The 17,834-nt window shown below is 50.9% G+C and overlaps 4 protein-coding genes and 1 non-coding gene across 5 annotated transcripts; 3 read left to right on the top strand and 2 right to left on the bottom strand.

The window, feature by feature from the left end:
• Nucleotides 1-385: 385 nt before the first annotated feature.
• Nucleotides 386-2,019, top strand: IAR55_000518 (uncharacterized protein; the record flags this gene model as incomplete). The annotated part of the gene is made up of 10 exons (XM_066943653.1): nt 386-408; nt 482-498; nt 658-901; nt 1,134-1,180; nt 1,244-1,249; nt 1,310-1,345; nt 1,403-1,464; nt 1,525-1,759; nt 1,827-1,901; nt 1,967-2,019. The coding sequence occupies 10 exons, from the start codon at nt 386-388 to the stop codon at nt 2,017-2,019; spliced, it is 798 nt and encodes a 265-aa protein (XP_066806195.1).
• Nucleotides 2,020-7,918: 5,899 nt separating this feature from the next.
• On the top strand, nt 7,919-12,410 carry IAR55_000517 (uncharacterized protein; the record flags this gene model as incomplete). The annotated part of the gene is made up of 9 exons (XM_066943652.1): nt 7,919-8,236; nt 8,288-9,098; nt 9,150-9,647; nt 9,702-9,782; nt 9,831-11,141; nt 11,190-11,344; nt 11,398-11,946; nt 12,026-12,161; nt 12,223-12,410. The coding sequence occupies 9 exons, from the start codon at nt 7,919-7,921 to the stop codon at nt 12,408-12,410; spliced, it is 4,047 nt and encodes a 1,348-aa protein (XP_066806194.1).
• A 1,167-nt stretch (nt 12,411-13,577) lies between these two features.
• On the top strand, nt 13,578-14,094 carry IAR55_000516 (uncharacterized protein; the record flags this gene model as incomplete). Its single annotated transcript, XM_066943651.1, has 2 exons — nt 13,578-13,956; nt 14,039-14,094. 2 exons carry the CDS (start codon nt 13,578-13,580, stop codon nt 14,092-14,094), a joined length of 435 nt encoding a protein of 144 aa, XP_066806193.1.
• Nucleotides 14,095-14,217: 123 nt separating this feature from the next.
• Nucleotides 14,218-14,332, bottom strand: IAR55_000515. Its single transcript, XR_010824788.1, has one exon. It is a non-coding gene; the product is annotated as a 5S ribosomal RNA (ribosomal RNA).
• A 308-nt stretch (nt 14,333-14,640) lies between these two features.
• On the bottom strand, nt 14,641-17,772 carry IAR55_000514 (uncharacterized protein; the record flags this gene model as incomplete). Its single annotated transcript, XM_066943650.1, has 7 exons — nt 14,641-16,700; nt 16,762-16,985; nt 17,039-17,154; nt 17,217-17,338; nt 17,398-17,513; nt 17,581-17,687; nt 17,749-17,772. The coding sequence occupies 7 exons, from the start codon at nt 17,770-17,772 to the stop codon at nt 14,641-14,643; spliced, it is 2,769 nt and encodes a 922-aa protein (XP_066806192.1).
• Nucleotides 17,773-17,834: the final 62 nt, after the last annotated feature.

The raw sequence follows: 17,834 nt of genomic DNA, 5'->3' as shown, positions 1-17,834 counted from the left end.
GTTATTTGTAGAGTAGATATGAACAAGCCCATGTGTGGACAGAGATTTGGGAGGGACCCGAGACCCGATGGTGTGATTGATCTGAATATCGGCTATAATGGAGGCCATTTTGCCGAGATCCGGGAACGCCTTTGACGGAGATGTCCTGTTAATTAATGCGATCGACTGGGTCGAACGAGTCAGAAGAGAAGACTTAAATCGTAGTAACAGTCTTGTCTGTATATATATATGTGTACAAACACACCTTGCTTACGGTCGTTCTTCTAATCAATAGTCCATGTCATCGACCTTGAAAAAGATATCAAGAAATCGAAATCCCTTCACAGCCGTTATCCAACACCGACACCAATACCAACACAACTATCTGACAACCATCAAAAGGAACATGTCCGTATTCAACACTTCGAGGTGAGTCCCTGTCATCCTCTACGATGTCGATATAGATCGTTTGGAAGGCTGATGGTGTGCGTTGGTATTTCAGATTGGAGGGGAAGACCGGTATGTGACTACTGGTTTCTGACTAGATGGAGCCAGTGGGGACTGACGATATCTTCCCGTCACCTCTCTTCCATCTTACTCGAATACACTCGATCCAACACGACTCCTCACTGTCCACTCACGACATCTCAATCGCTGCGCTACGCTCGATCCGCTCAGCCCTCATCACCGGAGCATCAGCCGGTATCGGCGCTGCCACAGCGCTCCTCTTCGCCAAGACAGGAACCAACCTGATCCTCCTCGCGCGACGGGCCGACAACCTCAATGCCGTCAAGGCAAAGGCCGAGGAGGCGTACAAGGCAGTGGGGAAGGAGGGCAAGGTGGTCACACTTGAGATTGATGTGACTAAGACGGAGGATCTGGATTCGATCTTGGGTAAGACGGAGGGGTTGGAGGTCGATATGTGAGTGCCAGCCACCGAGCTTCCATCTTCGATTGGGCTGGGCGCAGCAAGAATGACTATTACGTTGTCAGATGGAAGATAGGGCGTGGAGTTCTCAAGGTATGAAGTCAGCACAGGGGGACTGCCGCGCTTGGGCGTTCAAGCCTGGTGCGCTCCACGGCATGTGCAGGATCCGAGCAATCAAGGCCGTTATAGTCAGCTGGAAGACCTACGCTGACACCACACCCCGCAGCCTCGTCAACAACGCTGGTATGGTCAGGGGCAAGGAGCAAGTTGGAGGTAAGTCCAAAGCCGCCTCAGTGTCTATCTGATTTGCCATGCTGATGAGCAATTTTCTCGCAGACATCTGTGAGTATAGTGGTCTTGGCGATCTCTAACTCATTCCTTATCGCTGACACAAACTCACAGCCGACGATGACATCAACGTCATGTTTTCCACGAATGGTGAGTATCACTCTGTCCAAGTACTGCTTGACTGCCATCGGCTGACCATTCACTCAGTCCTCGGTCTCATCCACTTGACCCAGATTTTCGTGCGAGAATTCAAGAAACGTCAATCAGGTGTACGTTTCCGCCAACACCGTCCTTCTGTCATCTCTACTCACGCTTCATTCTTTTGGTAGACTATCATCAATCTCGGCTCCGTCGCCGGTCGAGAACCCTATGCCGGCGGTTCCATCTACTGTGCTACCAAGCACGCCCTTTCGGCATTTAACGGCGCCCTACTCCGAGAGCTGGTCAGCACCCCTATCAGGGTCGTCGAGATCCAACCAGGAATGGTAGAGACAGAGTTCTCCATCGTCAGGTTCAGGGGAGACAAGTCTGCGGCAGACGAGGTTTACAAGGGTATCGAGCCTTGTGAGCGATCTCAGCTTGGTTGTTCATTATATTATAAAACAGGACGTCAGCTCATGAGATCAATCAGTGGTCGCCGAGGATATCGCTGAGGAGATTGTCTGGTGTGCATCTCGGCCCCCTCACGTCAACATTGCACAGCTTTGTACGTATGATTGTGATTCTCCATAGCTGGACAAAGGACTGATCCTGTTGTTCGATTTGTCACAGTCGTCATGCCCGTCAATCAGGCCACCCCTGTCCTCGCTCACAGGAAGTCATAATTGGATGTTTGACAGGAAGGATATGCATCAATCCTTGCCGACTTGTGCCCAATCTAGTCTGTTTGGAGCATTCCTCCCCTGGCATCACACGTCTGGCATCCCTCATACCTTCAAGTGGACAGAGGACCCAGATGGCACTGACATCAACTGATATCACTTGACATCATTTGATAAACAAAGCAGACATGGGCCGACTCATTCGCATGCTTCGAGCGAGATTTCCCTCGTTGAGATTGGAAGGCCTATGCTGATACACCTAGTATGATATCCTTGTGGGATTTGTCATTGAGCTAAGGAGGAGTCAAATCAAGCATTGCCATCATGACAACGCGATCCTTGAAGTCCCCTTCAACACCATCGCGCCAGCAAATGCACAAATGCTGCTTATCCATGACAAGGTGTGACACCGTGAACAAACCTTATGAGATTTGAGAGATCGATACCTCTTATATATACTGTAGAGATACGGTATGAAAACATCCTCACTTCATCCCAACAACACCTCTTGCGATATTTCATTCTTCAGAAGCACATTACAAATGGACAATTCAACAAGCACAGGAAGCTCGAAGGCCAGCAGTGAGCAATTCTGACGCCTTGAGGACGATGATATGCTCATATCTCTAAGAGCCCACAGTTGACGAAAGGATCCGCCGGATTGGAGCTTCAATCTCGCAGTCAAGCGATGCCTGTAAGTCAGACGGGATGCCAGTCCTTCTCTGCTCCCCATTGTATGGTTCTCACCATCTGTGTGATCGGTCTTCTTTCGCATCTGACGTGCGAGTTCGCTACACTGAAAAAAGAGGTTCTAAGTGTTTGTATGTTCACTTAGTGATGAAGCGCTTCAGGGATGACACGTTCACCACAAAGAGTCAGAATGCCTGCGATAATTGCCGTGAAACCGATACCGAGTGCTGGATGAGTCCAGAGGATCACTACGAGTACACCAGGAGGACGGCAGAGGCAAAGGCCAAAGCCGGCGAGATCGAATACACCAAAGAGTTGACCGGTGGGTGGCAATGTCGCAAGTGCTTCGACGAGAACGAGAGTTGCCACCTCACTCTCTGAGTGCCATATCCGGGGAGTCTCGATAAGCTTGACCAGTGGGGAAAAAAAAACAGAAAACTCTCCCTGTGTTAGGCCCTCAGTGTCGCCTCTTGACGACATTGGTCACGGTTCATGCCAGCAGAAAGCCATGTATATAAATTGTATTTCATCACGAAGAGGGGTCAGCTTCATGCATGTCGGCCTAACGCCATGCAAGAACGAGCACCCATTTCTTCCTTGGTTGCACTTGACGCCATATTCATCATCATTCTGACGAAGATCTGCAGCGCTCACAAATGCTACCAGCACTCTGTATCCGTCAATCGTGACACGGAGTTGCTGGTGACCTTGGACCTGTGTTGAAGTCCCTTCGTAACGGCCTTCCAAATGGAGATGATGCGCGACATTGTGGTCTTCGCAGCCGTCAGACTGGAAGGTAGAGCTTGTCACCTCAAGGAGTGCCAGAGCACATAGGTAGCATATTATCTGTTCCAGAGAGCCCTCTATGTGAATGTGTAGGACAGCAGCATCAGTGACGGTCGTCATGCATTCTTGCAACCGAGTCGATATCGTGTCACAAAGCTAGGGTAACAACAGCTCCAATGTTCAATCGGCTGCTACACAAGGTGAACTTGCCAATTGTCACTGGTGCAGCAGCGGCCGAAGCATCCGAGGTAAAACTGAACGGCATCACTTGGTTGTTGTGAGGTTGTTTTGCCCTTATACTGTGTCCTGTATTACAGCCTTGTACTGGAGCATGGCTTTGTCAAATTACTGCACCCGACACATGGGGCTGATCCTCAAGCGCAATAGTATCCTCCGGTCGCGCGGAAGAAACTGGCCAGTCCAAAGCAACAATTGCAGTCCGTTTGTATTGTGTTGCTCGTGAACCTATCACGCGTACCAAGTCCCTTGACGAGAACGAAAAATTTACATTGCTATGATTACACACGTTTACAATCATGTAACGTAGTCCTGAAGGCTGATGATAGATGCCATTGTTGCTGGACATGGAGAAGGGGTTTCCAGAATTGGACCCTTTGGTGCCCCCAGGGAGAGTTGGTACTGATAGCTCGCATCGTTTCTCCTAGGTATTTGGGGTGACACGTTCAGATATGTAACGAAAAGGGAGTGCACGCCTTCTGAGTGGACCATATTGGAAGGCAATTTACACGTACGGGCGTCTTGACGGACAGCCTGCTCCCCTGGTTTGAGTACTTATCAGACCCTTTGTGATGTTTGCAGTGCGCTCCTGTGTATCCCAGACACAATCCATCGAGATTCGAAGGCCTTTCTCTACCTTGTCAATCACGACCTACCTGCTTGATGTCAAGCCAGGACCATTATATTCAGTGATTCTTATAGACACCAGAATTTTTCGTTTTTCTGAAGAACCTAAATCATTGTCCACCAACAAGTTTAGATCTTACATTCTTACAATCTCAACACCCCCCTGATAGCCCACCATGAGTTCGATAGGATCGCCGTCACGGAGACCACTGCCATCCGCTTCCGTTGGTAGGTCCTGCCTGTGCAGAAAGACATGCGTTAGTCTATAGACCGTAAGCTGACGATATGAACGGCTCCCTCTTTGTATGTCGTAGGTCAATCGATCTACACTCTCCGATGCAACGGTTGCCTCATCCGGGGGTGCGATTGCGAGAGGTCTAATTGGACCGAGCTCAACAATGAGATGGGCAAGCGCGATCGAGAGGACCCTGGCAGAGCTCATTCGATCACGTCCACTGGGACAGATCGGTGTCAGTCCTGCAAGTCATACAACTTCGCAAATTGCGTCACCAACTTGCCACCGATCCTGTTTGCGTTCCCCAGTCATGATTCATTCCCGACTGAGCAGAGTGGTAGTCAAGTCAACGAGCACGATTCTACAATCGAGATGGCCAGAAATGGTCTAGCCGAGCTTCAGAGGAGTTCTCGCCAGTAATATTGACCTGGAATGAGCAGAGCAGTTGATTCAGAAGTCGATGTCTACTTCTCTCTGACAAACATCTTGGTTGATCGTACTGGTGTTGGCCGAGATGGGATGTATATATGCCAGACCGGCTTTGAGAGAACCAACATAGGATCGTCCATGTCTGCGTGGGAGTCCTTTTGATTCTGTGCTTGGCTCGAGCGACGACAGAGCCCTCTTTGGACCTGAAATGTTCCGGTTGCCACATTGAGATGGTCGATTTGACGACGTCTGGCGGCGCCAAAATGGCAAGCTCTGGACAACCCAACAGTGACGTAACTTACAGTAGAGCATGTTGCATCCTTAGACCGGTGGAAATGACCCATTGTGACGGCCTTCGCATCAGTGATCAAAGGTGCCATCGTGGTCTTCGCAATCAAAAGGCCTTGCAGAGAGTATCATTCTGTCATAAAAACCAGTCGCTCAACAACTGCGTATCACAGTCCTCGGAGTATATACCGTACATTCAGTATTTCTCCAAGCACCCAATACAATGCCATCAAACACCAACCGGTCCAACACCTAATCGCAGTGAGCTTGTCTGAGTAGTGAATTGTATTTCGCTGACCATCTCGGCAGCGTCCCGTACCAGCACGGTACAGAGCCAGCTGCCATGCTTGTCGTGCAATGAAGCGGACGGGAACTCTTTGAACATGTGCCGACTTACTACAGCCGCCAAGAGACACTTTGAAGGCGAACTTGACAGGATCCAAGACAGCGACAGAAGTCAATGGCTGGAGTTGAAGGGATCACAGAGGTGTCAGAGGTGTCGAGAGCGTAACACGATATGCGATGTCTGGGTCGAAGTTCTCCAATCGTCATTCAGCTTCCAGTCAAATAACATAGCCACTCAGCGATCTCACTGATCAGGCTGAGAATGCTTGGAAGGTGTCGGAATAGACGACGATCAAATCAGGAGCAGCAATGTTGGGCGGGATTAGTACCAAGGACTGATAGAATACAGTAGTGTTAGGGTAGTCATTCATGCATCATCACTCGTATGTCAGCAGTACAGTGTACTCCCAATAAGCACTTGTTCGCAGTGTTCTGGGCATCGTTCTTGCAAAACTCTCTTCGGACAATGCGCAGACCTTTTTCAAACTATGTCATGTGTGACACCTCAGCATTACACATTTCAGTGGTTGACTACTTCTCGAGAAGCGAGGACCCCGTCACTATGAATCTATGATTGACCCACAGTATTCTGGCTGAACAGAACAGTACTGCCAATTTCCTATCTGAGGATCGGACAAACCCATACTACAGAGTGGCGGAGGACGAGCTTGCGGCGACTCGTTCGAGGGATGCACATCGACACCTACGACTCAGGGCCGTCCGCCGGCGCCAAGGAGGGCATACAGAAATGATCTAGATCAATCGCACAAGAGCAACAATGCACGCAATCATCAGTGAAGCTATGAGAAACACTGTAGTGGTACGGAATCTTAGGTCGGATCACCTGCCATAGCAGGCCACGTTCAGTCATCTCGCATAAGTGTTCGCCACTTGCTGTTTTATAACCATAGACCGGTATTTTGTGAATGGCTTATCTCAAGAGTGTGCATACCTAATCATGTTAGCAAAAGAAGGGTAGGTGGCGAACACTTATGCGAGCTGACTGCATATGGTGTGGCTTATCCGACGTCCCTTGCCTAGAGCTGGGTAATATAATGTACAAAACACCCACAGAAGCAGAGCGCCTTGACTCTTCGTCTTCGCACGTCTTCCTTTGAACACGCCTTCGTGAACAATCATGGTGATGGTAGGGACTGTACATTATATGAAACTTGAGGGAATAGAATAGGATCGGTCGACTGAACACATTTCGATTCATCGCCGCCCGTATTGCAACAGAAAAACTTTTCTACAGACAGTCGCAAGATAGAGTATGCATAAGTCAATGACGCGCTCTTCGAGGGGTATTGCCTCCACAAGTAGCATCGGTGAGTTGCGCTGTCGTTCATTAACTTACTTATGGCTACCTTACTTGCTCACGGCGTGCCACCGTTCGTTCAGGCTCCAAGAGAACAATCACCAGAAGATTTCGTCCAATCCTGCCCGCAGACGACGCTCGTAAGTACTGGGTATCTCCATCAAGGCAGTGGTGTAACGAAGGTGTATCAGATCCGCGGAATGTGGCGGCCCCGCCATCATCTTCTGCCTCGCCATCGTCTCATGACAAGATGATTCCCTCAGGGCCAGCCTTCTATCCGAGTCCTAGGAGCTGTAAACGATGCTCCAGATCGGGGGATACATGTGTTCTCAATCATAAGGCTTTCTGCACACTCACCGCGCAGTTGGGGAAGCATGCGATTGGGACTGATGCAAGACAACCGATCTTCCAAAAGCGTGGAGCACGTAGATGCGAAGGTTGTCGAGTAGCGGGGGTGGTCAGCTGCTGCGTAAGGAAGCCTGTGCCAGCGAACGACAACCCACCTATTGACGATAGGACGACCACTGACGAGAACGCCACTGCTGTCGGGACAAATGAGAGCGACAATGATGACAGCTCGGCAAACGTCTACGACTCGCTGTTATCGCGTGTGACGAAGGCGCTGCAACAACGCGAGATTGGTACATGGCCGTCGGACTCGCCCACCGGAGCTGAGTCATACTTTGTAGAGATGGATGGTGGCAGGGATCAGCTTCAATCTCTAGCTAAATCGGGCAACACTGGTTGAAAGTCTGTGCATGTAGAAAATGATGAAGCTTGAATGCCACCTGGTACTGCCACAGTCAGGGAATGAGAGAGTGGAGGAGGTCCGACGACCGGCAGGATGACAACAACATGCTCCCCGTCCCGTCTCTTCCTGCTCTCAGGTTCATGTTATACGTATCGCACTCACAGCACAGGCAACAGCCATCAGATCGCAATCAGCTATGGCTCCCTCCCGGTTTGGAGGATCCAAGTATCGGAACGCGGTCCCACACGTTCCGCCTCGAGAAGAATGGTATCGCAACTCCCTTCCTCCAGCTTCATCATCCACGACCACATCCAGCTCGTTGTCCACCTTCAGCTCCGAAGTCAAGACGAATAGAGAATGGATCGTCACAGTGACACAGTCTGGCGACTTGTCATTCAGAGGGTATGAAGGTGGCGTTGGGACTCTGAAGGTCGGAAGTGGAGGGGGTGTTGGGGACTGGGACTTGGGGGCATTGGAAGGTGGCCTGATAGCTGTTGGCGGACTAGATGGAGCTGTGAGTTATGATCAGCTACATTTTGTGAGGATCGCATTGAACAGATTCCAGGTTTCTGTCTATACGCTCCCACCCTCATCAAACACGTCCTCGTCTCCGACTCTGATTCACACCATCCCAGGATCATCTTCTTCAACGACCACTGTCTCCTTTCACCCAACGACACCCGACATTCTTCTTGTATCCACCATTGCTACGCCGCTGACTATATACAATACATCCACAAATTCACCCTCTCCGGCCGTTGTCCTTGCTATCGCCGAGCCCAAGGGCTTGTGGTCTGCAGCATGGTCTCATGATGGTTGTTTGATTGCGGCAGTAGGCAGGAGCGGTACAGGTTATGTCTGGAAGCCTCGATCGAGCAAAGAGCCGACCGTTTCCAAAGCGCTTCCTATACAACCTATCAAGCCTGCTCGAATTGTTTGGGTTGGTGACGATCTCTTCCTGACCTCCTTCTCCAAAACTCGCAGTCGACAATATTCTCTCCTGTCTTCCTCCTCCCTAGCAACGACCTTCACCCAAAGTCTGGACACCAACCCTGGAACTCTGCTCCCGCTAGTTGACGAAGAAAGGAGAATAGTGTACACAGCGGGTAGAGGCGATATGACCATTCGGCAAATCGAGCTATCCGGTCCTTCAGGATTTCAAGAGACCCTTCATCCGCTTCCATTCCCTCTGTCATCGGCATCGCTTGCACTGGTTCATCCCGCCCAGCTAGACGTGATGAAAGCAGAAATAGGAAGGGTGTTAGTTCCGGTGGTAGACAAGGATGGAGATACGTTACTCCCGGTAGGGATCAATGTGCCAAGGAGGCAGCTCATCGACTATCACGAGGATCTGTATCCTGATATTCGAGGCACGAGTGAGTCAGCTGGACACGCAAGGTTGTGATCAAGCTGATTTGTCATTGTAGTACCGGAGCAGTCTGCCGCAGACTGGCTAGACGGGATTGACAAGAACCCGCTGCCTATCTCGCTCGATCCAGCGCGACGGGGACTATGGGAAGCTCAGGTTGCGACTTATGTCAGTGGAAAGGGTACGATCTCGAGCGCGAAATCGGCTTCCACCACCATGCCAGCTGCTTCTCATGGGTTGGACGCCCCCACTCCAGATCCAGCTGCTTCTTCCACCACGACCGTGGTCAACAATTCATCGGAGTCTGCTTCCCTTCCCGTCTCGTCTCCTACGGAGGCGCAGAATGTCAGCAAAGCCGTTGAGCCAGGAAGAACAGCAGCTGTGGAATCTTCGCCTAGTTCAAATCTGCCACCTCTTCTCAAGGACGAAACATACGTGTCCGCTTCCTACAAGGCTCGAATCGTGTCGGAATATATTGCTGAGCAGGTTGAAAGACATAAAGCTTCAGGAAGTAAGGCGCCTTTGATGGTCGGACTCCAAGGTCCCCAAGGATGTGGTAGGTCCTTTCTTTTGCAGACAAAAAGACATACGGCTAAAATGGACGTTGCAGGCAAAACCACCCTCTGCAATGCGCTTGTCTCATATTTACAAGAAGCCAAAGGGCTTAAGCCTGCTGTCCTATCTCTCGATGGTGAGTCATGCTTCAGCTTGATTTTTTACGGTTTTGACATTCCTCCAGATCTGTACAAAACCCACGACGACCTAGTGGCCATCGCTCGGCAGCATCCCGATAACGCGCTACTTGCGGGACGAGGTCCACCCGGAACACACGACGTCGACTTCGCTGTAACCACGATAGAGCGTGTCAAGGTTATAAATGATAGGGGAGGCCCTGTCAATTTACCGATATTTGACAAGAGCTTGTGCAGTGGGGAAGGCGATCGAAGCACAGATACTGTGAAAATCGAAGGACCAATAGACGTTTTCATACTTGAAGGATGGTCGATGGGATTTGCGCCGTTGTCGGATACGCAGCTCGTCAAGCGGTACGAGAATCCAAAATCGGCGTCCCCTAACACACCCAACACGTATTTCCCCTTGCACTCACTTGATTCCCTTCAAACCCTCAACTCATACCTTGCCGACTTTGCATCAGCTGTCTACCCATTCTTTTCTGCTTTCGTCCAGGTCGAACCAGTATCGTATGACTACGTGTTTGCCTGGAGGCTAGAGCAGGAGAGGAACATGAAAGCTAAGAACGGTGGGAAGGGCATGACAGACGAGCAGGTTGAGAAATTCGTGGAGAGGTATATGCCAGGATACGAATTGTGGAAAGAAGGGATCTTTGCAAAAGGCACACCTTGGGAAGGAAGAGGGCTGCGGATTGAATTTGGGGCGAGCAGGGAAGTAATCAACGTTGTACGGCCAGAAACTGTCCCTCATACCGGCGATGGCCTTTCGGACGAACAGAAACAGATACCATCAGCAACTCAAGATCTTACTACATCGACCCCACCGGTGTCGTCGGGCTCCATACCAAAACCCACGGTAGTCGCGTCTCCTGCGTCGCAAAGGCAACCTGACCAATCTGCTCCCACCGCTACTCAGGCTGGGGATGTACCAACGACCATTGCAAATACTACAGCACAGCCATCCTCCCTCAGCGCAAACAAAAAGCCATACAACCCCAAGTGGTCCCGCAAACTCCTCGCTGGACGGTCACCACTCATACCATCGTATGACTCCATTCCTTCCCTTTCCACTCTGCATCAGGATTCCAAGATTCTCAAAATCACCCCCTACCTCGCTTTCTTCCCCATACACGGTACAGGTGGTCGACTTGGTGTACATCCATTGGCACAGAAAGGCAGGCTGCCGACAGGCGGGAAAGGTTATCTGACAGGCGGAGTCGAAATTACAGACTTTGATGCAGAACTGGGGCCTGGCGGCAGAGTAGCAGTAGCAGGAGAAGATGGGATCATCAGGGTATGGAAGGTATCGCCGGAAGGCGTGCATGGCGTAGGACCAGAACCGAGCCAGATCTTGAAGGGTAAGCGGTGGTCTATAAAGCACGCCTCCTTGCTAATCGCCATGACAGGCCAGGGAATCGACAAGATTACCCAAATTCACTTCCACCCGACCACGAAAGACTTGTTGGTCGGCGTGACCAACGATCACGGTCAGGCGTTCCTTCACTTCTGGGATCTCACAACTGAAGAGGAGGCGAAACGCGCAAAATTGCCAACCGGTGCAGTAAGTTAGTCATGTCTTTGTCTGCGCTGCACTGAGTGCTGCGTTCGCTACAGGTGTTCAATGCGACTTTCAACCTCGAAGGCAGCAAGGTTGCTGTTGCGACCAAAGATGGGACGCTGATAGTTTTGGATCCCCGTCAATCGGGCACCGCTGTGTCGGGCAAAGCCCATGATAGTCCTAGATCTTTCCAGATTGAGTGGATTGATTCCCAACATCTGGTCACCATTGGCTTTTCTCGAGGCTCTCAACGGAAGATCAACCTGTACCGTCTGCCGTCGTCTCCAGGCGGGGAGATCGCTACCATGTCATCCCTTACTATCGACGTGTCCCCATCCGTCCTTTTCCCTCAGTACGACCCGGACACGTCCATTCTTTATGTGTGGGGCAAGGGCGAGCGGGTCATCCATGCTTTTGAGGTACACCCGGAGAATGAACAGGAGCCGTTGACCAAGCTGCCAAGTTACAGAGCGGAGTCTCCGCAACTAAGCGTTGCGTTCCTACCGAAGAGAATGGTGGACGTAAAGAAAATTGAAGTGGCGAAAGCGTTGAAATTGACCGCGAAGACGATCGAGGAAGTCACATTTTCGATACCGCGGAATAAGGTGCGTTTCGTACCTAAACAACGACCTCTAAAATCCTTCATGCCGTAACCTGGGGCTGACTGCGTCGAACGTGAATCAGCCTGATTTCTTCCAAGACGACATCTATCAATATACCGTCGACGTGGAGACGCCAAGTCTCTCCGCTGCACAATGGCTAGCTGGAGAAGATGCGGTCTTGAAGCGTATCGACCTCGCTCCTCCAGGTATGACGCCATGTGAGTCTAGATGAATGCACTCGTTAGGGAATGAATGGCAGCTGAATGTGTGCCTTCTCAGTATCACAAGCACCGCAAACAAGTACATCGGCGAAGAAGAAGTTTGTCCCTGCTTCTGATGTGATGTCCGAAGAAGCCAAGAAGAAGAAGGAGATGGATGCGTTGTTTGCAAAGGCGAAGATGGATGAGAGTAGTGATGAAGAGGAGGAGGTCAAGCATGGTTTGGATCCACCAGATGACGATTGGTAGATGGTCGATGGTCGAGCGGGATATGGAATGACCAAGGAGTCTATCATGCTGTACCAAACGGAAAATGTGAAATGCTGGGATACAGAAGCGCTTCGCGTGGCGCAGTCGTTGAGCCTAATCTCGCACAAGTCGCGATTGCGTCATACGTTTGCGCGATACTTCCCACTCAGGACATCATCACAGTTCGTCTTGACATAAAGTGCGCTGTGAAGCGAGACGAAGACCGAGAATATCGTCATGCCGAGGGAGTTTCCATCTGTCTGTGATTCACTATGACGCCACGCTTGCAGGGCAAATAAATGGTTCTGAGAATCTGTGTTTGTGTATCCGAGTCGGCTTCCGACCCCAATTTACCTCGACGCATCCAGGGATGACAGAAGCATGAAGACGCCTCATACAATCGTACGCAGACAAGCATTCGGTGTGCGTTGACTGAAGAATCCATTGCACTCTGTTACTCACCTTACTCCTTCAGACTTGCCGCTAATAACTCATCAAGATGGGGTTCGCTTACTCTACGATCAGGTGGCGATCACCTCCCGATAAGTTAACCTTTTCCGCATCCACGTGAGCGCTCGACCGCTGCTGACTTACCGCATTCGTTGAACCTGTTATCTGACTAATCACTGTCATGATCCGTCGTTTACCTTACAACGATATCTTCTCCAGTCCCGTTTCTACGATATCTACGAATGAGGTCACTGGACCCCGACGGCTGTCAACGATCGGATCATTGATCATTCCAGGTTCAGGGAAGGCGAGTCTTCCATTTCTGCTGACTCTCATGTGATGAATACTGTATGACTATCATCTATTTGTTTCTATCGCAATTGGTCGTTGTTCGGTTTTTTGTCGAGCTGAAGGGCTAAGTTACGGAACGCACGAGATTGAGTGTCGCACAGGATCGCCTTGGTTAGACGCTCAGATTCGTAATCTGGGACAAAGTCCTGGGTTCTCTGCCTGCTTCAACTGAGTGAGCTTTATGATTCGGTCAGGTGAGACTGATTTTGAACACCGAGTGTACGGCAGTCTATTGGTGGGGCTGAGGCATCATGCGTCCTCATCTTCGAAAGGTTTTGGGCCTCAGGTCCGACAAGCAATAGTCGGATCCGACAAGACGAAGACACGGAAAGATCTTGTCATGATCGCGCTACTATCCAGTCACCAATGGACGATGTCACGGCGAAGACAGCTGCAGCGGCAAGGGCATTGAAGGGGCATGCTGGGAAAGAAGAAGATCTCTCGGAGGCGAAGAAGGATTTGACAGGTGATAGAGAACAAGGACAAGGAGGTGCCAGGAGGGGTACCAAAGTGGCGATAGTCGAAGAAGAGAAGGTGGAGAAGCAGAAGCAGAAGCAGAAGAAGGATAAGGATAAGATGGTCAAGAATAACGGAAAGGAATTCCAGATGGTCCAGGTCAATCAGCCGGAGAAGGTGGAATTCAAGGAAACCATGAAGGAACAAACAATCGTGAAGCAGAATCAACACCCTCTTCCCCATTCTGGACACGACAGACGCTGGCACAAAGAAGAAGAGGACCGAGGAGGTAGGCAACGACGACAAAAACAACAAACGAAGAAAGAAAGAAAAAAGGCCAACAGAACCCAAAATCCAGTGCCACTCATCAGTGAACGAACATTTCCGACGCGCCACTGTGGCGCGAGACGAGGATCGCGACAACTAAATCGTCTAATTGACCTCAACTTCACTCCTCCTCATCGTGCTCTTTTCTCATTCATCCACTCTTCGTACTCTGCCAATGCATGCTTGGCCACTTTGCATGCCTAAAAAGAGGACAAGCAACAAAAACTACAGCACCCGGGATTCCCAAGTGGTCCCCCACCTTGGTACTAACCGAGCGATACACAGCTTAATTTTCCAAAGCGGACGGGATGGAATGCTTTCTGTGTTCTATGGCCGTAGATGAAAATGAGGTCGTTTTACGTCCACCATCAAGCAAACATGGGAATGTCAGCAATCACCGCTTGTCAAATCGTTCTTTGTCAAACGACTTGGGGAGTGTAGCGCTGAAACGGGGTCCGGGAACGTTGGTAGGAGAACCAGAGAAGGTCTCGCAACGCTCCTGACGAACAACACCGGGGACGAATGGGTATATCCATGAGGCAAAGACTGCATGTCACTTCATAAGATCATCAATATTCGTAAATACAACATGTAGTGCGACGTGGTCTTTCCCCTCTCGCGACAGCCGGACTCGCTTCTCTGAACCTTATCTGCTCCTCGTGCAATCCAGCACCTCTTCGTCATCGGTTGAGCTCACCACAACATACCTTGCCTTCCTTCTCGGAGGCGTCACCTTTTTCGGCGAGATCTTACCTTGTGAGTCTTGCTGACTGGAGAACGGCGACGAGCGTGAGACACAAGCCAAGTTGAGTCGTGGCTGGGAGGTGCTGGAAGCTGCCTTGCTTCGATTGCCCGTCTTTTTCTTAACAACTTTGGCAATGGTGGGCGGGGGCGAGGAGCTACGAGATGTCGGAGGGGATTGCGTGTTCGGTCTGCTTGAGATTGTGAAGATGTTCTGGGGTGGAGGACTGGCTGAGGGAGCACGGATATGGGAGTTGCGAGGTCGTGTAGGGGCTTTGACAGGCGTTTGATCATCAGCGTCGGACGAGCAAAGGTCGATTGGCTGGGTTTCAAGAGCTCCGAAGAAAGCGAAAGTCGATGGTGAGGATTTTGATTTCGCGAATACTCGTTGAGTGGCTTTAGGAAAGCGCTTCACAGTGGTGGATGATGTGGGATGGCCAGACTGAGCTGGCTTTGGCGACGCAGCTCTTTTAGGGGACGTTGCTTGCTTCGTAGGGCTAGCTGAGCTCAGTCTTGAGGACTTTTGAGGTGAAGGCATCCGCTTTGCAGCTTTCGTTCGAGGTCTACGTAGAGGAGTGGGTGATCCCGCTCTAGAATTAGTCGAGGAGCTTGTTCCGTCGAAGGGCAGACTGGACAGTGACGAAGTTGGACAAGGCCGCGCTCGTGCTTTCTTCCCAGCAAGATTTGGCATCGAAGGTGACCTTCGTGGAGAAGGGGATGGTGACAAGCTAAGATCGATGACAGGAGGATTGCGTCGAGGTGTACGACGCAGTTCAACTTGTTCCACCTCCTCTTCTGTCTCCTCGGTCGTCGTGCGAGACATGGTCGATCTAGGTCTTTGCGTAAAGAAGGCTGTGAAAGCAACTGTGTTTTCTCCTCGAGCTTCAAGTCCGTTGTTTATTTTACCCTTCGCTTTTCCCAGTGGCGCGACCGGTCCTTTCTTCTTCTTCGGGGATTTGGCCAACCTATCAGCCTGTTTTGCAGCTTGTTCTTCCTCCCATTCGCGCACTAGCTTTGGCCAAGCCTCCTTGACAAGGTATTCTGCTATCCACATCCTTATCTCCGTCTTTGGTATCGCTGTAGTGGCCACAGATTGACTGGCAGGTGGCCCAACATCCCCTGTGTTCCCAACCAGCCCCAGACGTTCTTTCTCGTCGAGAGGTAGCTCTTTCGGATCCACGCGCGTGCCAAGCATGATGTCGTGGCAGCGTCGAACATACTGTTCATGTTGGAAGGTGATGCGGTATTCCTTCAACTCTTTGGCTGTGGGATCTTCACGTATTGAATTAATTTTGATGACATGAGCAGGAGGTTCGCCTGTGAATGTCTGCGATGGTGGGAGAGACTTGCACGACAATGACGGCGATGACACCGATTGTTGGAAGAATGATGTGATCCTTGACGTCGATGTCGCTTGTGAGGTGCCGACAATCTGATGTACAAGTTGGGATGATGTGTTTCGGCTGGTCGTGCTTCTCGTTTGAGACCTGATCGTCTCTCTCGCCTGGTTCATCACCTCGGCTCCGAATATACCCACCGATTCTCCCGCAAATTTCTTCACCACGATGTCCATTGTGCCCCACTCAAAATACTTCTCACAGGCCAGCGCCATGCCTTCCATATCACCTCGCCCTTCATTCCGAGCCTTCCCTCTTCTGTCAGTAGCCTGACCCTGACCGAAACCTGGCCAACCTTGTGCTAGGTCGTGCGATGGACTGGTGGCCGGATTAAGATAGGCGTCGAGCGTTGCTGAGGGGAACAAAGAGGCGGGTGATAGGGCAGCGAGTTTGTGGGCGCGATCAGGATACTTCCTACCAACCTGTTTGGACGCATTGGTCCGCAATTCCTGGACGATACGTTCGTGTATCTCGGGAAGTTTAGCCTCAAAAGTTCTTCGATCGGAATTGTAGAGACGCAAGAAGTCGGAAAGCCCTGCATTTGCAAGACCAGATGAGATAGTAGGGCCTGAGCATGAGGGTTTGTCAGCTGTGAGCCCTCTCCGATGGTGTACAGATGCAAGTTTTACCTATGCTTGGCAGACCCTCAGGGGTATAGTCTCCACCGCCAAGAAGAGCAACCAAGACCATGGCCATGCGACAATCCTCCTCTGTGACAAGCTTTGTTCCTTGTCTCTCCGCCCACTTCTCGCGGATTGCGCTAGATCGGTATATCTCGTAGTGACGCATATCAGCACGGGACGAGTTGGCCTGAGTTGTTGACGCCTGAGCTCCGGATAGGGTTGGGGAATTGCTGTTTGTGCCGTTAGCAAGCCAGCCGGCAGTATGACTGCTCTTAACACCCACTTTCGGACAAGACAAGTTGCACCAAATAGAAGCGCATCGACATCATCCGATAGAACCGCATCGATTTTCCCTTGTCTGTTCATTACGGCCAATTCTGCCTCTGCTTCTCCTGGCGCCTACACCACGTAATTATACATTAGCTCCATATCGAATCGTTTTGGTAGCAAAGCGGACTGACGTTCCACCACTCCAATCCGCACATGTCAAGCAGAGCTTTGAACTGTCTGCTTCGAGCGTCTCCTGTCCCGAATTGCCCCGCAACATTCTGATTTCTCTTCTGTCCAGGCTTGTTTGGACCGTCTGGATAGACGTCGTCCCTGACATCAGCACGCACCCTTCTTGGCACGAACGATACTCACCGAAGACGAAAACGGGCAGCACGGGTTGCTGTAAAAGGGCCGTGATCTTGAAGAAGATTGTACGCAGGAATGGGTTCTCGCCATAATGGGTGACCTGAGCGTGAAATATCCAGATCCTGCGCAGGACGCGGAAAGTAACGTCAGTCTCACAGTCACAGTAGTGAGGGGGTTCTGAGGGCTCACGAAGCGTCGATGCCGACGGTGAAAGCTCTGAGACCATTTCTATTCGCCAGGAAAGCATCTTTCGACAGTGCTGAGAGCGAAGTTCGAGTCGCTGCAGGTCGTAAGAGCTACGAAATCGGACCGGAGTAAACAAATGTTTTCAAAAGGCTCTGGACAGAGGCTACTCACGTCCCACAAGCCTGGAACACCCATGTTTGGATTCAAGAAGACCCCTACAAGGGTGAAATGCTCGCGGGTATCAAGATCCGATGGTG

This window comes from Kwoniella newhampshirensis, chromosome 1 (assembly GCF_039105145.1).
Source record: "Kwoniella newhampshirensis strain CBS 13917 chromosome 1, whole genome shotgun sequence".
NCBI classification, from domain to species: domain Eukaryota; kingdom Fungi; phylum Basidiomycota; class Tremellomycetes; order Tremellales; family Cryptococcaceae; genus Kwoniella; species Kwoniella newhampshirensis.
Note: the sequence above shows the minus strand (reverse complement) of the source record. Positions and strands in the feature narration are given on the sequence as shown.